The sequence below is a fragment of the Petromyzon marinus genome, chromosome 37 (genome assembly GCF_048934315.1).
Source record: "Petromyzon marinus isolate PM22_M1 ecotype Great Lakes invasive population chromosome 37, UKy_Petmar_22M1.pri1.0, whole genome shotgun sequence".
In the NCBI taxonomy this organism is placed as follows: domain Eukaryota; kingdom Metazoa; phylum Chordata; class Hyperoartia; order Petromyzontiformes; family Petromyzontidae; genus Petromyzon; species Petromyzon marinus.
The window spans coordinates 20,035,005-20,057,690 of NC_133703.1; the positions used below are offsets into that span (position 1 = coordinate 20,035,005).

A 22,686-nucleotide genomic window follows, 5' to 3' on the forward strand; every position below is an offset into this window, starting at 1 on the left:
TATTATTAAAAATTTTCTCTCTTTCTACGTGACTTTACCGACAGAATCAGAGTCACGTAGAAAGGATCAAAGAAAATAGCAAAAAAAACTACGACGACGTTTCGATCGCAACGCAAGACCATGAATTCCTGCAGTCACGAATGCCTCAAGTCAAGATTTTCCCCTGCACGTGTAGAATTTGACGTCGTGCGCTGCAGAATCATTTGGCCGTCTGTGGCGAGTTCCGCTTCCGACGAAGAGCTACATAGCTCAGTGGGCTTTACCTGGTAAAATACAATTTTAAAAAAATATATAGTTTATAAGTTTCATGGTTAGTCTCGACCGGTTATCCATCGTCGCATCTGTCCGTGACGCGTACCGGTTCAAGCCCCCAGCAGTCATCACTGGAGCAATAATTACCATAAATCATCGTTTGATGTTTCTGCAACTAATGATATTTTTTTATGTTTTTAATATGAACGGTTTAAGGAAAAAAAAAGTAATTTGTCCGAGCGAGCTTACCTACCTGTCATTTCTTGTATTTATTTAACATTTGCTTAAATGTTAAAGACTCAAATGTAGAAATGTCCCCTGAAGTTTGGATCTTGCACGAAGCTCATGCTGCACCCGAAATCGCATCCACTGCACACACCGTGACAAGCAGCAGGCACGTATACCGGACGTACACAATGTGGCCACGCAGAACAGAGCGTACAACGTGTAGCGACGCAATGCCACCTACCCGATCCACAAAGTACGACAGAAGGAGACATCACAGCGATGAGAACGCAACCACTGTGCTCCGCTACTCCTCACGCCGCTCATATTATCTGGGCTTGACCGCCATGAATGTGAAATCGCAGCTAGTTTTCTCTGCACCTACATCAGACAAGGATAATCACTTTCATTGCTTACGTGTGCATTGTGGCCGCGTCGGAGACTTTGACCGCCTCGGATCTGAGCCCTGCCTACCTAGGTTCGAATCCAGGCCGTAGACGGTCCGGTGGTAATAACCGGGTTCTCAAACACAAAGACAAAGATCTTCCCCCCCTCCCCTCCCTCCGATAAAGCCTTTAACAGGTTGATGGGGCGAGTGCTGTTAGCACCTATGAAAAACTATATTTTTTATTTCACCAGGTAAGGCTCACTGAGCTACGTAGTTATATGTCAGAAGAGACCGGGCCAACATATTTCTAAATGTGGAGGGGAAAAAAAACCGTAGGATCCGGAGACAAATCCACGTGACCACGGGAAGAGAGACACGCAAACTACAAATGTACAGCAGGCGTCAGGGTCGGGATCGAACCCATGACCTCCTGTATAGCAGGCGAGGGAGTTAACATCTCACCACCACGGCGCCTACTGCTGATGATTGCTGCTGCTTATGATGATTGCCGGAGCAGGTAAATACGATGCTGATGGTGATGTTGAAGATGATGGTGAAGATGATGATGGTGAAGATAATGATGGTGAAGATGATGATGATGGTGAAGATGATGATGATGGTGAGGATGGTGAAGATGGTGAAGATGGTGATGATGATGGTGAAGATGAAGATGATGGTGAAGGTGAAGATGATGATGGTGATGGTGAAGATGATGATGGTGATGGTGAAGATGATGATGGGGATGGTGAAGATGATGATGGTGAAGATGATGATGGTGATGATGGTGATGATGGTGATGGTGAAGATGATGATGGTGAAGATGATGATGGTGATGATGGTGATGGTGAAGATGATGATGGTGAAGATGGTGATGATGAAGATAAATCAAATCACAGGTGTCTGTGGCCATGGTCAAAGCATACATTACAATAATCACGAGGAATCATGATAATGATGATGATCAAAATGATAATTGTGGTGATAATAGCTGGAGGTGGTGACTCGTAATTGTCACCATGATGAACGGAAGACTACAATCACAATAACTGCAGGATGATGTCATGGTTCCCAGTGTCACAATAATTGGTGGTGGTAGTGGAGGCGCGGTGCTATTGTCGGTGGTGTTGGTGATTGTGTTGTTAGTAGTGGTCATGATTGTGGTGGTGGTGGTGGCGATTATGTTGTTAGTGATGGTAGTGATTGTGGTGGTGGTGATTGTGTTGTGAGTGATGGTAGTGATTGTGGTGGTGGTGATTGTGTTGTTAGTAGTGGTCATGATTGTGGTGGTGGTGGTGGCGATTGTGTTGTTAGTGATGGTAGTGATTGTGGTGGTGGTGATTGTGTTGTGAGTGATGGTAGTGATTGTGGTGGTGGTGATTGTGTTGTTAGTTATGGTAGTGATTGTGGTGGTGATTGTGTTGTGAGTGATGGGAGTGATTGTGGTGGTGGTGATTGTGTTGTGAGTGATGGTAGTGATTGTGGTGGTGGTGATTGTGGTGGTGATTGTGCTGTGAGTGATGGTAGTGATTGTGGTGGTGGTGATTGTGTTGTTAGTGATGGTAGTGTGATTATGGTATTAGTGGTGATAGCTTGTTATTCGTGGTTAGTAGTGTTGTTGGTAGTGGTAGCGTGGCGATGGTGGTGGATAAAGTGGTGGTTATGGTGGTGGTCACGTGAGCATGATGAATCGAGAACACAGCAGCACAGGTTAAGGGCGCCTGTCGTTTGAGAACTGTTGTATAACGGGCGGCTGTTGTATAACGGGCGGCTGTTGGTTAAGGACACAAATGAAAGATCACTTCTCTCTCTCGATCTATCACTCAAGGAGCCTCCTCGATCGATGTGCGAGGCAGTCGAATGCGGCGCTTCACGTCTTGATGGTGCTCATTGACATTCAGGAGGCTGCTGCTGATGATGATTGCTGCAGGTTGCAGCTGCTGATGATTATAGTGGTGGTGGGTGCTGATGATTGAGGCGTTGCTGGTGCTGATGATGATGATTGGGGCGTTGCTGGTGCTGATGATGATGATTGAGGCGTTGCTGGTGCTGCTGATGATGATGATTGAGGCGTTGCTGGTGCTGATGATGATAATTGAGGCGTTGCTGGTGCTGATGATGATGATGATTGTGGCGTTGCTGGTGCTGATGAAGACTGAGGCGTTGCTGGTGCTGATGATGATGATGATGATTGTGGCGTTGCTGGTGCTGATGATGATGATTGTGGCGTTGCTGGTGCTGATGATGAAGACTGAGGCGTTGCTGGTGCTGATGGTGATTATGATGACTGAGGCGTTGCTGGTGCTGATGATGATGATTGTGTTCGTTGCTGGTGCTGATGATGATGAAGACTGAGGCGTTGCTGGTGCTGATGATGACTGAGGCCTTGCTGGTGCTGATAACGATGATGATGATGATGATGATTGTGGCGTTGCTGGTGCTGATGATGATGATGATTGAGGCGGTGCTGGTGCTGCTGATGATGATGACTGAGGCGTTGCTGGTGCTGCTGCTGCTGATGATGATTGAGGCGTTGCTGGTGCTGATGATGATAATGATTGTGGCGTTGCTGGTGCTGATGATGATGATTGAGGCGGTGCTGATGATGATGATGATAATGATGACTGAGGCGTTGCTGGTGCTGATGATGATGACTGAGGCGTTGCTGGTGCTGATGATGATGATGATTGTGGCGTTGCTGGTGCTGATGATTGAGGCGTTGCTGGTGCTGATGATGATTGAGGTGTTGCTGCTGCTTCTGATGATTGCTGCAGGTTGCAGCTGCTGATGCTTATGGTAATGATGGTGGGTGCTGCTGTTGCTGCTGCTGATGATGATTGAGGCGTTGCTGCTGCTGCTGATGATGGCCATGATGAATCGCTACGATGGTGATGATGCTGCTGATGTGGACGATGCTGCTTCTGCTGCTGGTTGTGTTGGTGATGCCACCCCCTGCCTGCCTCGAATACTGCTGATGATGAATTGCTACGACGACGACGATGATGATGATGCTGATTTGGATGGTAGTGCTGCTGCTGATAATGATGAGTGTTATCTGCTATGCTGCTGCTGACATTGGTGATCATGCTGTGCTGACTCTGCTGCTGCTGGCTGCTGATGCTGCTGATGACGCTTTCACCGATGCTGCTGCTTTTGCTGTTGCTGCTTTTGCTGCTGATGATGCTGCTGATGATGCTGCTGATGCTTCCACTGCTGCTGCTGATGATGCTGCTGATGCTTCTGCTGTTTCAGCCGCCGCTGCTGCTGCTGCTCCTTCTGCTGCTTCCGCCGCTACTGCTGCTGCTGATGATGCTGCTGCTGATGATGATGGTACTGCTGCTGCTGATGATGATGATGGTACTGCTGCTGCTGATGATGATGATGCTGCTGCTGATGGTGATGGTACTGCTGCTGCTGCTGATGCTGCTGCTGATGATGATGGTACTGCTGCTGCTGATGATGATGCTGCTGCTGATGATGATGGTACTGCTGCTGCTGATGCTGCTGCTGATGATGATGGTACTGCTGCTGCTGATGATGCTGCTGCTGATGATGGTACTGCTGCTGCTGCTGATGATGCTGCTGATGATGATGCTGCTGATGATGATGTTGTATTATTTAGATGGTCGACTCAACATGCCACTGGCCACCCACGCGAGAGACGAGGCCCTGACCGCCGCGTGACAGATTCACTCGGCCGCCTGGACGAGCGGAAGCTTACTCCCCCCCCCCCCCACTGCCCCCCACACTGCCCCCCCCACACTCCCCCCCACCCTCCCCACCTCCCCCCACATCCCCCCCCACACTGCCCCCCACACTCACCCCCCCTCCCGACCTCCCCCCCAAACTCCCCCCCCCACACTCCCCCCCCCACACTCCCAACACACTTCCATCCCACACACTCCATCCACACACTCCATCCACACACTCCATCCACACACTTCCATCCCACACACTCCATCCACACACTCCATCCACACACTCCATCCACACACTCCATCCACACACTCCCCACACACTCCCCACACACTTCCATCCCACACACTCCATCCCACACACTCCATCCCACACACTCCATCCACACACTCCATCCACACACTCCATCCACACACTCCATCCACATACTCCATCCACACACTCCCCACACACTCCATCCACAAACTCCATCCACACACGCCATCCACACACTCCATCCACACACGCCATCCACACACTCCCCACACACTCCATCCACACACTCCCCACACACTCCATCCACACACTCCATCCACACACGCCATCCACACACTCCATCCACACACTCCATCCACACACTCCATCCACACACTCCATCCACACACTCCATCCACACACTCCATCCACACACTCCATCCACACACTCCATCCACACACTCCATCCACACACTCCATCCACACACTCCATCCACACACTCTCCACACACTCCATCCACACACTCCATCCACACACTCCATCCACACACTCCATCCACACACTCCCCACACACTCTCCACACACTCTCCACACACTCCATCCACACACTCCCCACACACTCCATCCACACACTCTATCCACACACTCCATCCACACACTCCCCACACACTTCATCCACACACTCCATCCACACACTCCATCCACACACTCCATCCACACACTCCATCCACACACTCCATCCACACACTCCATCCACACACTCCATCCACACACTCCATCCACACACTCCATCCACACACTCTCCACACACTCTCCACACACTCCATCCACACACTCTCCACACACTCCATCCACACACTCTCCACACACTCCATCCACACACTCCATCCACACACTCCATCCACACACTCCATCCACACACTCCCCACACTCCATCCACACACTCCATCCACACACTCCATCCACACACTCCATCCACACACTCCATCCACACACTCCATCCACACACTCCATCCACACACTCCCCACACACTCCATCCACACACTCCATCCACACACTCCATCCACACACTCCATCCACACACTCCATCCACACACTCTACACACACTCCATCCACACACTCCATCCACACACTCTCCACACACTCCATCCACACACTCCATCCACACACTCCATCCACACACTCCATCCACACACTCCCCACACACTCCATCCACACACTCCATCCACACACTCCATCCACACACTCCATCCACACACTCCATCCACACACTCCATCCACACACTCCATCCACACACTCCATCCACACACTCCCCACACACTCCCCACACACTCCATCCACACACTCCATCCACACACTCTATCCACACACTCCATCCACACACTCCATCCACACACTCTCCACACACTCCATCCACACACTCCATCCACACACTCCATCCACACACTCCATCCACACACTCCATCCACACACTCTCCACACACTCTCCACACACTCTCCACACACTCCATCCACACACTCCATCCACACACTCCATCCACACACTCCATCCACACACTCCATCCACACACTCCATCCACACACTCTCCACACACTCCATCCACACACACCATCCACACACTCCATCCACACACTCCATCCACACACTCCATCCACACACTCCATCCACACACTCCATCCACACACTCCATCCACACACTCCATCCACACACTCCATCCACACACTCTCCACACACTCCATCCACACACTCCATCCACACACTCCATCCACACACTCCATCCACACACTCCATCCACACACTCCATTCACACACTCCATCCACACGAATGCTTCAGAGGGGCACCGCGATTCCCCCACATGATCTTCCTCCACACGGATGACGCTGCTGCTGCTTCCTGCTGCTGCTGCTTCCTGCTGCTGCTTCCTGCTGCTGCTGCTTCCTGCTGCTGCTGCTTCCTGCTGCTGCTGCTTCCTGCTGCTGCTGCTGCTTCCTGCTGCTGCTGCTTCCTGCTGCTGCTGCTTCCTGCTGCTGCTTCCTGCTGCTGCTTCCTGCTGCTGCTTCCTGCTGCTGCTGTTACTTCCTGATGCTGCCTCCACTGCTGCTGCTTTCACTGCTGCTGCTTCCTGCCGCTGATGCTGATGCTGCTTCCTGCTGCTGCCTCCACTGCTGCTGCTTCCTGCTGCTTCCTGCTGCTGCTGCTTCCTGCTGCTGCTGCTTCCTGCTGCTGCTGCTGCTTCCTGCTGCTGCTGCTGCTTCCTGCTGCTGCTGCTGCTTCCTGATGCTGCCTCCACTGCTGCTGCTTTCACTGCTGCTGCTTCCTGCCGCTGATGCTGATGCTGCTTCCTGCTGCTGCCTCCACTGCTGCTGCTTCCTGCTGCTGCTGCTTACTGCTGCTGCTGCTTCCTGCTGCTGCTGCTTCCTGCTGCTGCTTCCTGCTGCTGCTGCTGCTTCCTGCTGCTGCTGCTGCTTCCTGCTGCTGCTGCTTCCTGCTGCTGCTGCTGCTTCCTGCTGCTGCTGCTTCCTGCTGCTGCTGCTTCCTGCTGCTGCTGCTTCCTGCTGCTGCTGCTTCCTGCTGCTGCTGCTGCTTCCTGCTGCTGCTGCTTCCTGCTGCTGCTGCTTCCTGCTGCTGCTGCTTCCTGCTGCTGCTGCTGCTTCCTGCTGCTGTTGCTTCCTGCTGCTGCTGCTTCCTGCTGCTGCTGCTTCCTGCTGCTGCTGCTTCCTGCTGCTGCTGCTTCCTTCTGCTGCTGCTACCTGCTGCTGCTGCTTCCTGCTGCTGCTGCTTCCTGCTGCTGCTGCTTCCTGCTGCTGCTGCTTCCTGCTGCTGCTTCCTGCTGCTGCTGCTTCCTGCTGCTGCTGCTTCCTGCTGCTGCTGCTTCCTGCTGCTGCTGCTTCCTGCTGCTGCTGCTTCCTGCTGCTGCTTCCTGCTGCTTCCTGCTGCTGCTGCTTCCTGCTGCTGCTGCTTCCTGCTGCTGCTTCCTGCTGCTGCTGCTTCCTGCTGCTGCTGCTTCCTGCTGCTGCTTCCTGCTGCTGCTTCCTGCTGCTGCTGCTTCCTGCTGCTGCTGCTTCCACTACTGCTGTTGCTTACACTGCTGCTGCTTCCTGCCGCTGTTACTTCCTGATGCTGCTTCCACTGCTGCCTCCACTGCTGCTGCTTTCACTGCTGCTGCTTCCTGCCGCTGATGCTGCTTCCTGCTGCTGCCTCCACTGCTGCTGCCTCCACTGCTGCTGCCTCCACTGCTGCTGCCTCCACCGCTGCTGCCTCCACTTCTGCTGCTTCCTGCTGCTGCTGCTTCCACTGCTGCTGCCTCCACTGCTGCTGCTTCCTGCTGCTGCTGCTTCCACTGCTGCTTCCTGCTGCTGCCTCCACTGATGCTGCTTCCTGCTGCTGTTGCTTCCACTGCTGCTGCTTCCACTGCTGCTGCTTCCACTGCTGCTGCTTCCGCACGCAGCGCGCAGCACGCGGCTATGCACTTGACGCGACAAAGACAAAAGATCCTCCACCCTGTGTAGCCTTGACAGACCAGTTGGGGCAAGTGAAGGCTGGCAATCAGTGTGGGCTGTGCATCGTTTCTTATTGTCACCTTCTGAACCGGGGGCGGGGGGGGGGTTAGATCGCGTAAGTATATAAATGTTGTGTCGTTAAACCCGCCACCACCCAGCACAGACACACACACGGACACAGCCGATTAGTGAGGTTTGTCACGTAACCAGAACGTGGCCAATTCGTCACAAGTACAGCACTAGTGTATAGTGTAGTGTATAGTGTAGTGTATAGTGTATAGTAGTGTCGTGTATAGTAGTGTATAGTAGTGTAGTAGTATAGTGTATTGTAGTGTCGTGTATAGTGTAGTGTATAGTGTAGTGTATAGTAGTATAGTGTAGTGTATGGTAGTGTAGTGTGTAGTATAGTAGTGTATAGTGTAGTAGTGTAATGTATAGTGTAGTGTATAGTGTAGTGTATAGTAGTGTAGTGTATAGTGTAGTATACTAGTACAGCACTAACCGGTGTGTTGGAGAGCCAAGTACGACGTTTCGTCAGTAATAACAACCAGCTTCATCAGGCGACGGACAGATTTGTGGAGAAATCCCTCCCGTTTTACGTGACAAATCTCACCAATTGGCTTTGGCTGTGTCGGGTGGTGGCGGGTTTAACGACACAACATTCATATTTTATTTACCACGATCTAACCCCACTCTATACTATGGACGTTCATAGCTCATCGGATTCCGACAGCAGACACCGATATTCCGATTCTGATTCTGGGCACGAACACACACACACACTCAAAGACAAAGATCCCCCATATAGCCTTAACACACTGTAGGGGCAAGTGCTGTTAGCGAGCACCTATGAAGGCCGGAACGGTACACGAGGGGGTGGGTGGCCAGCACCACGCCCGACCGCCTTTGTCTCCCTAGTGGCGATGTTTACACATCGCACCAGGTACTCATTTGAGGCTGAGTCGACCTAGGGGAGGCCCGGGACCGGTTCAGATAATCGTCACTGGTGTTGGCCGTGAGCGGGAATCGAACCCGGGTCGCCAGGTTCGTAGCGCAACGCGCTAACCCCTGCACTACCGCTCCCCACACACGGACACACACACAGACACACACACACGGACACACACACACACGGACAAACACACGGACACACACACACGAACACACACACACGAACACACACACACACACGGACACACACACACGGACACACACGGACACACAAAGATCCCCCATATAGCCTTAACAGACTGTAGGGGCAAGTGCTGTTAGCGAGCACCTGTGAAGGCCGGTAACGGTACACGAGGGGGTGGGTGGCCAGCACCACACGGACACACACGGACACGGACACAAACACACGGACACACACACACGGACACACACGGACACACACACACGGACACACACACACCACTGAGTGGGGTGAACGGGCAACTCCAGGCCTCGCGGCCCCACCACCGACCCAACCGCCGCCACCTCCGTTACCAATCCGCGCCTCCGCATTCAAATGGCATTTTTTTAAACTCGTGCCGCGCTGTACGCGCCCGATGGTTGTTAAACTCGTTCCATGTGACGCTCGCGAAGCCGGATGAACGCCGGCTGCGTCACGTGGAACACGCGTGTACACACACACACACGTGGAACACGTGTACACACACACACGCGCGCGGAACACGCGTACACACACACGTGGAACACGCGTACACACACACACACACGTGGAACACGCGTGTACACACACACACACGCGCGGAACACGCGTGTACACACACACACACGCGGAACACGCGCGGAACACACGTACACACACGCGCGGAACACGCGTGTACACACACGCGCGCGCGAAACACGCGTACACACACACGCGGAACACGCGTACACACACAGACGTGGAACACGTGTACACACACACGCGTGGAACACGTGTACACACACACACGTGGAACACGTGTACACACACACGCGTGGAACACGTGTACACACACACGCGTGGAACACGTGTACACACACACGCGGAACACGCGTGTACACACACACACGCGCGGAACACGCGTGTACACACACACACGCGCGGAACACGCGTGTACACACACACACGCGCGGAACACGCGTGTACACACACACACGCGTGGAACACGTGTACACACACACACGCGTGGAACACGTGTACACACACACACGCGTGGAACACGTGTACAGACACGCACGCGCACACGGAAATTTCAATCTGCTCTATTAACGCAGGCAGCGTTAATTATGAGTAAATTATTTTAAGTGTAGGAAAATGAAACCTTCTGTTTTACACACACACGATCGCGGTCTTGCTGCTGCTGCTGCTTATGGTGATGATAATGATTGTTGCTCATGCTACTGTTGCTGACCCACAACATCACGACCATCATCATGGCCACCATCATCACCGCTAGAACCACCACTACCGCGAGAGCCGCCACGACCACTATCACCACCACGACCACCATCATCACCACCACGATCATCATCACCACCACCACCACCACGAACATCACGACCATCATCACCACCACGACCACCATCATCACCACCACGATCACCATCACCACCACTATCACGACCATCACGACCACCACCACCACAAATCACCACCACGACCATCATCACCTATCACCACCACGACCACCATCATCACGACCATCGTCACCACCACGTCCATCACCACCACTACAACCACCACCACCACTACAACCACCACCACAACCAGGGTACGCAGTGCGTGTACAACAGCCTCTCTCTCTCACGTCCTCCCACACACAAAGCCAAAGAGCTACCAGGTAGGCGAACACATGGCTAACGGCAAGGCCAAGAGACTGCGGTGTAGCCGCCAGCACCACGCCCGGCCGCCTTTGTCTCCCCAATGCTGATTTGCTCACTTGGTGCGTGGTTGTGTGTACGTGGCCTTGAGATCGTGAGCTCGAGATGCAAGCGAGTACCTGGTGCGGGGTGTTAACGTCAGCGGCGGGGGGGGGGGGGGGGGGGGAAGACAAAGGCGGTCCTGGGCATCCCAGGGGATAACTCAGGGACCAGTTCAGTCAGATAACCGGCACGGGCTTTGGTGGCCGTGAGCAGGAATCGAACTCGGGATCACCGGACAGCTTTCTTAAAGCGCAGCGCGCTCACCACTGTACCACTGCTCCCCCATTGACAAAGACCCCCCCCCCCCCCCACCGTATAGCCTTAGCAGACTGTTGGGGCAAGTGCTGTTAGCGAGCACCTTCTGAAGGCCGGCACGGCACACGACGGGATGCGTGGCCAGCACCACGCCCGGCCGCCTTTGTCTCCCCAGTGGCGATGGTTGTACACACCGCACCAGGTACCCATTTGAGGCCGAGTCGACCTAGGGGAGGCCCAGGACCGGTTCAAATAATCGTCACCGGCGTTTGCCCGTGAGCGGGAATCGAACTCGGGGCCTCGCACGGCTCACAGCGGCGCTGACCGCTACACGACGCACAAGAGACACAAAGACAAAGATCCCCCGTACAGCCCCTAACAGACTGTTGGGGCGAGCGAGCGAGCGAGCTTGTTAGCGAGTGGCAACATTCGCTCACCTTCCAAGCAGCAGGTCCGCCACAGTCCAGAGTGGGTGAGCACCTCCTCGTTCTTACGACTCGTGTCGTTTTCCCCTCCGCCACCCTTGCTGCGGCAGTTGCCCCTCGAGTAGAGCCAGAAGTCTGTGCCTACGGCGATGCTCATGAGGCCGAAGGCAGCGAACGCGCCGCCGGTCGTGAGCAAGGTTTGGACCCCTCTCTCGCAGACGCCCATGGCGACGGCGATGATGGTCGTGGCGAAGGCGTCGATGCAGCAGCAGGGACGATGCAGCAGTAGCTGGCAGTCGTGGGAGTAGTCGTGGCCGTGCCGGCAGCGGCCGGTGCAGCAGCAGGAGGAGGTGGTGGTGGTGGTGGTGGACGAGGAAGAGCTGGAGGAGGTGAAACTGCAGTAGCAGCAGCAGCAGTGGCGGTAAGAGAATAACGAGCAGCAGCAGCAGCGGACGGTGGAGGAGTAGACCAGGTTCGACGACTGGACATCGTCATGCGGCTCGAAGACCCCTCCTCCTCCTCCTCCTCAACCAAGACCACCACCACCACCACGAGGGTGTGAGGTTAACGCCAGAGGAATGGACGTGCGAGCGGTGAACGCCGCTGCCGGGTGACTGAATGAAGACGCAAACAAAACGCACACGACCGAATGCGCGCCTCTCACAGCTGATGGCCGGCGCCTGGGGTTGTTTATTAAAACATTAATGGCGATTAATTAATGGCGATTAATTAATGGCAATTAATGGCAATTAATTAATGACTGTTAATTCCGTAGCTGGCATATCCTGGGCTAATGCGGGAGATGCATTGGCGACGGTCCTGATTGATTGGGCGAGCGATGAATGAGTGAGCGGGATGAAAGAATGAATGAATTCGTGAATGATGGAAGTTGTTTTGTGGCTGTGAGCTGTCTGCACAACGTCTGTCCGTCACCCCCATACGAATCGGTTTAACCGTAACCCCGAACCCATAACCGCCTAGATTATTAGCATCGTCGTCATTAGCCTAATGAGCAGACGATGAGAGAGCTTGCTCGTCCAATGAATCCGTTCGACATTTTCATTCATGCGGTCCGTTCTTTCAAACCGGCCTATCCGTCCCCGAGACCCATTGCTTACAACCGCCTGTCTATGTATATATGTCTCTCTCTCTCCTATTTAATTATATATTACATATTGCACACACACACGCACAATAATTATTATATTGTGCATCTCTCTCTCTCAATGCATCTACATCGGCTCGATGCTTAGTTAATTACGATGCTGATAAAATAGAGACGCACGCACACGCACGCACGCACGTACACACACGCGTGTATGTGCGCGCGCGTGTGTGTGTGTGATTAAACGATTACAGCGAGATGATGATGTTGTTGATGATGTTGTTGTTGATGATATTGCTGATGATGATGTTTATTATGATGATGATGCTGCTGCTGATGATGTTGCTTCTGCTGCTGTTAGTGATGAAGATGATGATGATGCTGCTGATGATGTTGACGATGATGTTGACGATGATGTTGGCCCAGGACGAATCTCGCTCCTGTTTTTTTTCGTCCACGGCAACAGCTGTTGAACGGAGAGAGATGTACTTCTGTGTGATGAGATGTACTTCTGTGCGATGAGATGTACTTCCGTGTGATGAGATGTACTTCCGTGTGATGAGATGTACCTCTGTGTGATGAGATGTACCTCTGTGTGATGAGATGCACTTATGTGTGATGAGATGTACCTCTGTGTGATGAGATGTACTTCTGTGTGATGAGATGCACCTCTGTTAGACGGAGCCGAGTGAGTGTATCTTCTCTATGAGAGGTATCTCTGTTAGAACCATGCACTGTGGATGTATCTTCCCTCTGAGATGTATCTGTTGCATGAGATGCACGCTCAATGTATCTCTCGAGATGTATTTCTAAGATGCACCGCAGATACCTCTCTGAGATGTATATGTATCGTTTGCGTGCCACTGAGATGTGAATGTTATGGATATATCTATGTAAGATGCATGATGAGATGCATCTCAGATATCTCTATATGAGATACATGGTGAGATGCGTTTTGCGTCTCTCTCGCTCGAGATGTATTCTGTGATATGTGCCGGAGCTGTATCTCTACGAGATGTATACCTCCGTGCGATGTGCTTCTGCAACATGTACTTCAGTTATTCCTGAGATACATCTCTGCGAGGAGATGTTCCGTGGCTTTAAACACGACGAGATTGCTCTCCCCGTGAAATATCGGGTTACTTGAATCTCTGTGAGATGTCTCTCCCGTGAGATCGACGCTGTAGCTATCTATGAGATGTACCGTAGATGCATCTCTGAGAGATGGACCGCAGCTTTCTCGCCCTGAAACGTGAGACGTTATCGGCGAATTACCTCTGAGACGTATCTCCTTGATGCATCTCCCTCCGTGAGAGATGCATCTGTGAGCTAAATCGTAAATATATCTCGATCACGTCGATACCTCTGGTTAGATGCACCGTATCTTTCTCCCGACAAGATTTACACCGAATGTATAAGATGCCATTATTATCCGAGAGATGTTCCCTCGCTACTACTTTGCTGCCTATCAGCACCTTATGCGTATTAGCGGTTTAAAGAGCTCCGTTACTTGCTGCATACTGATGATGATGGATGAAAATGTTTGTAATGAATAGAGCAGTTGCTTCTTCTTCTGCTGCTGATGATGATGTTGTTGCTGCTGCTGCTGCTGCTGATGATTATGATGACGATATTGTTGCTGCTGATGGTGGTGCTGCTGCTGATGATGATGGATGAAGATGTTTGTAATTAATGGAGCAGTTGCTTCTTCTTCTGCTGCTGATGATGATGTTGTTGCTGCTGCTGCTGATGCTGATGATGGATGAAGATGTTTGTATTGAATGGAGCAGTTGCTTCTTCTTCTGCTGCTGATGATGACGATGTTGTTGCTGCTGATGGTGCTGCTGCTGATGATGATGATGATGACCAAGGAAGACGATGCTGATGCTGCTTCGGCTGATGCTGCTGAATGAAGATTGTGCTACCGCCGCTGCTGCCGTTGCTGCTGCTGATGATGATGATTACAAACGCAGGCAGCTATTTACAAATGTAAATACACACACATTATATATTTAAAAATAAAGAAAACTAAAATTATATTTAAAATAATTTATCTGCATTCATTGCGGCTGCCTGTCGCATTCCCCAAACTTGCATGCCACTATCTGCAGCCGCTCTCCCTCCCTGTGTGTGCCGCTCTCCCTGACGCTCTCTCTGTCTCTCTCTCTCTCCCTGTGTGACTATGTCCCTCCCCACTTTCTCTCCCTTGCGCGCTCTCTCTCTCTCCCCGTGAATGTCTCCCTCCCTCTCTCTCCCTGTGTATGTCCCTCTCTCTCCCCGTGAATGTCTCCCTCCCTCTCTCTCTCCCCGTGAATGTCTCCCTCCCTCCCTCTCCCCGTGCGAGTCTCTCTCTCTCTTTCTCTCTCCCTTTCTCTCCGCATCTCTCTCTCTCTTCCTCTCTCGCTCTTCCCGTGCCTGTCTCTCCTCTCCCTCCTCCTCCTCTCTCTCTCTCATATCTTCCCTCTCTCTCGCTGTATGGATGATTTGGCTCTACACAGGCTGCTTTATTCGCTAGAAAGGGCGCATGTGCAGCAGCATTTGCCGTCACTGCCTGGAGCGGGCCACGCATTGCTCTGCACCACGCCACGCACGCGCGCACGTCCAAGGCAACGCACAACAATGGACGTGAACGACAAAAGACACGAACAACAAATGTTTTTTTTCCCAGTTTATTTATTTTGGTATAGTCCTGTGAGCCATTCGGCTCTTGAATCGGGTGCAACCACAACAAACAATAAAAAAAAACACGAACAAGACAACATCTTAAAGTGACTATGTGACTGTGCAAACAGAAAATCCATGAAAAAACAGCAAAATATTCCTGAAAAAAGCACCGTACACCAAAGTTGTGTGCAAAAATCCCAGTGGGATGCAAGTCAAACAACAACAACAACAACAACCACAAGAAAACTTAGATTAAGGCCATCAGTCTAACTCCGTACTACAACAAAACAAACATGTCCAAACCAAAAAAACATTTTCGAAATCACCAAAAAATAAAGCCATAATTGCAATGTAACAGTGATCATAGGGACTGTGACCGAATTTTTTACAATGGACTTGGACAACAATAGATGTGGACAACAATAGACACCCACAACAATGGGGCACCAACAACAATAGATTATTATGGGCAATGTTCATGCATTGTAACAATAGACCTGGGGAACAATAGACATCGAGGACAATATCCTACTATAGACACCGATAACAAAATACATAATGGACAACATGCATACGTAACAATAGGCATGGAAAACAAGTTAGATCAACAACACTATACATGAACTACAATTGACAGGAACAACAGGCATAAACTACAATTAAAACTAACAACATTAGACATCAACTACAATTGATACGAACAACATTAGACATCAACAAATTACACGAACAACAATGGACATTAACTACAATAGACATAAATTGACAAAAACAGCAATAAACACAATTTATATAACAATATACATAGGTAAACAATATACATCAATAACAATAAACAGCATGCACAACAATAGGTATCAACAACAATAGACATCGTGGACAACAATAGACGTCAACAACAATAGACATCGTGGACAACAATAGACGTCAACAACAATAGACATCGTGGACAACAATAGACGTCAACAACAATAGACATCGTGGACAACAATAGACGTCAACAACAATAGACATCGTGGACAACAATAGGCGAACGTTATCAAGGCATCTGCAGAATATTGTTACCAGCAGCACACATCTGCAACGCCAGTGATATGAGATGTGTGCGTGCAGATTCTTGAATTCATCTGTGCGGAGATTTTTCACCCTTGGAGGTTGTGAATAGGAGGAAAAGGTGATGGGTGGGACGAGTGGTGTGCAGGGTGGAGGAGGAGATGATGGGTGGGACGAGTGGTGTGCAAGGTGGAGGAGGTGATGGGTGGGACGAGTGGTGTGCAGGGTGGAGGAGGAGGTGATGGGTGGGACGAGTGGTGTGCAGGGTGGGGGAGGTGGTGATGGGTGGGACAAGTGTTGTGCAGGGTGGAGGAGGTGGTGATGGGTGGGACGAGTAGTGTGCAGGGTGGAGGAGGTGATGGGTGGGACGAGTGGTGTGCAGGGTGGAGGAGGTGGTGATGGGTGGGACGAGTAGTGTGCAGGGTGGAGGAGGTGATGGGTGGGACGAGTGGTGTGCAGGGTGGAGGAGGTGGTGATGGGTGGGACGAGTGGTGTGCAGGATGGAGGAGGTGATGGGTGGGACGAGTGGTGTGCGGGGTGCAGGAGGAGGTGATGGGTGGGACGAGTGGTGTGCAGGGTGGAGGAGTCGGGGAGTTTTGGCACTGAGAGAGATATTTGAGTGCCACCTGCAGAGGTGAGTCATCAAGGGGGAGGCCTGAAACCAGTATAGTGATGATGGTGGTGGTAATGATGATGATGGTGATGCTGATGGTGATGATGATGATGGTTGTGCTGCTGATGATGATGCTGCTGCTGCTGATGATGCTGCTGATTATGCTGCTGATAATGATAGTGATGATAGCGATGATGGTGGTGATGATATTGATGATGATGATGATGCTACTGCTGATGATTGTACACACACGCACACAATTTGTCTCTCACCCACAACAATCCTCTCGCGTAGCCTGTAACAGACTGTTGGGGCAAGAGCTGTTAGCGAGTAGCCACCTATGAAGGCCGGCACGGCACACGAGGGGGTGGGTGCGTTACAATGTGTGTGTGCTTGTGCGCTTATGTGCGAGAGAGGGTGTGTGTGTGTATGGGTCAGAAAGTGTGAGTGCGTTTGTGTGTGCGGGTGTGCTAAATAGTGTGTATGTGTGTGGATGAGAAATTGTGGGCGCGCGCGCGTGCGTGTGTGTGTGTGCGTGTGAGAGAGGGTGTCTGTGTGGTTGAGCGCGCGTGTGTGTGTGCGTGCGGGAGTGTGTGTGTGCGTGCTAGAGAGTGAGTGTGCGTGTGTGTGCGTGCTAGAGAGTGTGCGCGTGTGTGTGTGCGTGCTAGAGAGTGAGTGTGCGCGTGTGTGTGCGTGCTAGAGAGTGTGCGTGTGTGTGTGTGTGCGTGCTAGAGAGTGAGTGTGCGTGTGTGTGTGCTAGAGAGTGTGTGTGTGTGCTAGAGAGTGAGTGTGCGTGTGTGTGCGTGCTAGAGAGTGAGTGTGCGTGCGTGTGTGTGTGCGTGCTAGAGAGTGAGTGTGCGTGTGTGTGCGTGCTAGAGAGTGCGCGTACGTGTGTGTGTGTGCGTGCTAGAGAGTGAGTGTGCGTGCGTGTGTGTGTGCGTGCTAGAGAGTGTGCGTGTGTGTGTGTGCGTGCTAGAGAGTGAGTGTGCGTGTGTGCGTGTGTGCGTGCTAGAGAGTGAGTGCCCGTGTGTGTGTGTGCGTGCTAGACAGTGTGCGTGCGTGTGTGTCTGGCAAAACAACCCCCTACCTCCTCGCGGTGCCGGACGGGCAACTCTGTCGTGGACAGCGCTGTGGGGGGAGATCCAATTTTGATTGGCTCCTCCCCTCATGGCATATGTGTCCACCACAGGGGCTAAACGGGGGCTCTGGACGGGTGCGAGGGGCTGGTAACCCCTCCACCTTCAATTAATTACCACGAAACTACGAATTAAACTGAAATATGTAACAACTAAGCTTGTGCCGGAGGCCCCGGGGGGCCAGGCGTCTATGATGTCTCCTGGCCAAACCCCAATTGGCGGAGCCAGGAGATTGAATACCTACCCTCGGGGCTACTCCAGAAACAACAAAAAGCCACTACGGTTGGCCACGTGGAATGTTCGAACGCTCACTGCAGAGGAGAGGCTGCCACTCCTCTGTCGGGAGCTGGACCGGTACCGCCTGGATCTATGCGGCATTCAGGAGGTCCGGTGGACCGGCTCTGGCTCCTGCCACCATGAGGGGTGGACAGTCCTCTACTCGTGGCAGCAGACTGCCAAACAACAGGGTGTGGGTCTTCTTTTGAACAAAAGAATGAAGGGGGCGTGGGAGCGTGGCGGTGAGGTGTGGGAAGCTGTAAGCCCCAGGCTACTTTGGGCTCGCCTTCCCATCAACCGGAGGCGAGGAATGGTGGTCGTGGTTACTTATGCCCCCACCGAAGATGAACATCCGTGGAGGGATGCAGGCAAAGCCGATGAGTCAGATGCCTTCTATGACCTCCTGTCACAGGTGCTGGCTAAAGTGGCCCCTTGGGATAGAGTCATCATGTTGGGTGACTTCAATGCCCGAGTTGGTCATGATACCGGCACCTGGTCTGGAGTGATTGGAGGGCATGGGCCAGATCAGCTCAATAACAACGGTAGGAGGCTGCTAGATTTTTGTGCAGCCCATGGGCTTGTAATTACCAACACGCTGTTCCGGCATCGGCGCATCCACACAACATCATGGATGCATGCCGGGTCCAAGCAAGAACATCTGCTGGACTACATAGTGACGGACCAGCGAATGCGAGCCCATGTCCTTGACACCAGGACCTACCGTGGAGCTGATCTACCCTCTGACCATCGACTAGTCATCTGTAAGATGCGCCTGCCATTCTTCCACTCCGGTGGTGGGTGTACACCCAGGACCCCATTCCAACCTAAAGTGGCCTGGTCTCAGTTATCTGATGAAAGTTGCAAGCGAGAATTTCATCATCGCTTGCGGCTGGGATTGGCATCGTCCCCGACTCCTCCTGATGTCGAGGGTAAATGGGCGAGGTTTAGGACTGTGACTCATGCAGCTGCAATGGCTGCTTTGGGTACGCGGTCCAGACCTCCCCAGACACCCTGGATGACAGAGGAGTTGTTCACGATGGTTGAGAAAAAGCGACAGGCCCACTGTCATCAGCTACAGAATCCCACGTCAGAGAATGAGGAGGCTTACCGCAGCCTTCGCTCGGAGGTTCGGAGAGCCGTGAGGCGCTGCAAGGATGGGTGGTGGTCGCGGGTTGCGGAGGAGATGGAGTCTGCCTCAGTGGCCCGTGATCACAAATCTCTATTTAACTCCATCAAAAAAGTAACCTGCAGCGCCACACCTATTACCATCATTAGGGGAAAAAACGGTGATCCAATTTCCGACCCCCAGGAACAGGTTCGCAGATTTGCTGAGCATTTCTGTGAGGTCCTGGGGGAGGGAAAATCCCTCAGCCAGGAAAACATCGTGGCACAAAGTGAGGATGACCCTGCTGAGGCTGCGGTGCCTCAAATATTGGATGAAGTCACCCCCTGTGAGTGGCTGGCTGAGGTGCCATCTGCTGAGGAAGTATTGAAGGCGATCCGGAGTCTGAGACCAGGAAAGGCAGCGGGCAGAGATGATCTCCCAAGCGAAATGCTGAGGGAGGGTGGCGTTTGTGCACAGACTGCCCTATATGACATCATAACAACAGTCTGGACCACTGGACGGGTTCCGCAGGATTGGAAGGATGCCCTGGTGGTCCCCCTTTTTAAGAAGGGGGACCGCACAGACTGTAACAACTACAGGGGCATCTCACTCCTCAGTGTGCCGGGAAAGGTCCTGGCAAGGATTATTCAGCATCGCCTTGCCAGGCACGCTGAGGAGAGGCTTGCGGAGCCCCAATGCGGTTTCAGGAAAGGGCGGTCCTGCACAGATGCCATATTTTCTGTCCGTCTGCTACAGCAGAGGTGTAGGGAATTCCAACAAGACCTACATCTCTGCTTTATTGACCTGGTCAAGGCCTATGATACCATCAGTAGGCCTGGGCTCTGGGTCGTTCTTCGTGCTTTTGGAGTACCTGACCCTCTGCTCACGATCATTAAGGACCTTCATGATGGTGAACGGGCCCGGGTAAAACTACGTGGCCGGGAGTCAGAGCCATTCCCTGTACACCTTGGGGTGCGACAGGGATGTCCTCTGGCTCCCACATTATTTAACATCTATTTTGACCACGTAGTTCGTGAAGCCTTCAATAGCTGTACCGGGGGAATCTCCATATGGTACAGATATAATGGGAGGCTAATCGATGCCCGGGTGCGGTCAAGGGATGGCTCCCTATTGCTCAACCACGTTATGTATGCTGATGACTTGGTAATAGCTGCTCAGTCAGAGGAGGAGTTGGAGACGCTGCTGCTGAGACTGGAGTGTGCCACTAAGAGGTGGGGCCTTACCATCAGCCCCACCAAAACTAAGCACCTGCCTGGGTATTTTGTACCATCGGACACTCAACCCCCACAACTCCCAATCGGTGATGGGGCAGTTGTGGAGAGAGTGGAGAGTTTCCCATACCTGGGCAGTGTGCTTATGACTGGCTCCAGTTTAACAGCAGAGGTCTCACTCCGAATCAGTCGAGCGGCAATATCTTTTCATCGGTTGCGTAACGCTGTGTGGAAGCTACCTGGTCTGTCGCTCCGCACTAAGCTTCAGGTCCTCTCGGCCACGGTCATTCCCTCCCTTCTCTACGCTTGCGAAACGTGGACCCCCCTAATGGAACATCTTCGCCGGTTAGAAACATTTAGGCTGGCCTGCCTACGATCCATCCTGGGTTTAACCAGACTGGATTGTGTGAGGAGCTCACAAATCCTTGAAAGATCTGGGCAGGGTCCCATCGGTGAGCTCCTCCGGCAGGCAAGGCTGCGATGGCTGGGTCATGTAGCCCGCATGCCCAGCCACCGCATGCCGAAACAGCTTTTGTTTGGCCGGATTGAGGGGGCTAAGCGGGCGCGGCACGGGCTAGAGAAGAGATGGAGTGATGTGGTACAGGAGGACGTGGAGCTGAGTGGACTTGCCGATGACTGGTACCAGCGGTGTCAAGATCGGCCTCTGTGGAGGAGGCTCGTGAAGGATGCTACTGGGCAGTTGGAGGCAGTCGCCCTCCAACAACAACGGAGGGCGGAGGAGCGACGCTCACAACAACGAGCGGAGCGCCGGGTGGCTAAAGCACAGCAGGTTGGCACAGTAGGGGGCACAGGTGGTGCATCAGCCAGTCATCTCAGTCAGTCGACCCGTGGCACCTGGGTCTGCCCCGTGACCTCCTGCCAGCGGGCGTTCGACACTTCACGTGGCCTCAGGGTGCACATAGCCTGGCACAAGCATCGTGGTGACGTCACCGCCACTTAGTGGCGAATGGCGGTTGTTGTTGTTGCTAGAGAGTGAGTGAGTGTGCGTGTGTGTGTGCGTGCTAGAGAGTGAGTGTGCGTGTGTGTGTGCGAGAGAGTGAGTGTGCGTGTGTGTGCGTGCTAGAGAGTGAGCGTGCGTGTGTGTGTGCGTGCTAGGGAGTGAGTGTGCGTGTGTGCGTGCTAGAGAGTGAGTGTGCGTGTGTGTGTGCGTGCTAGGGAGTGAGTGTGCGTGTGTGTGTGCGTGCTAGAGAGTGAGTGTGCGTGTGTGTGTGCGTGCTAGAGAGTGAGTGTGTGTGTGTGTGCTAGAGAGTGAGTGTGCGTGTGTGTGTGCGTGCTAGAGAGTGTGCGTGCGTGTGTGTGCTAGAGAGTGAGTGTGTGTGTGTGCTAGAGAGTGAGTGTGTGTGTGTGTGCTAGAGAGTGACTGTGTGTGTGTGCTAGAGAGTGAGTGTGCGTGTGTGTGTGTGCTAGAGAGTGAGTGTGCGTGCGTGTGTGCGTGCTAGAGAGTGAGTGTGCGTGTGTGTGTGTGCTAGAGAGTGAGTGTGCGTGTGTGTGTGTGCTAGAGAGTGAGTGTGCGTGTGTGTGTCTGTGCGTGCTAGAGAGTGAGTGTGCGTGTGTGTGAGACAGACAGAGATTGTGTGGACAGTGTGAGAGAGCGTGTGCGTGAGAAATTG

The 22,686-nt window shown here is 52.6% G+C and overlaps 1 protein-coding gene across 1 annotated transcript in view; it reads right to left on the minus strand.

Annotated features, from left to right (window-relative positions):
- The window catches only part of LOC116949560 (uncharacterized), a 51,906-nt gene extending 39,511 nt beyond the window's left edge, over positions 1-12,395 (minus strand). Inside the window, exon 1 of the mRNA XM_032966987.2 lies at positions 11,884-12,395. Within this exon, the coding sequence (XP_032822878.2) occupies positions 11,884-12,097 (214 nt within the window). The 5' untranslated portion in view covers positions 12,098-12,395. The remainder of the gene's footprint in view (positions 1-11,883) is intronic.
- Positions 12,396-22,686: the final 10,291 nt, after the last annotated feature.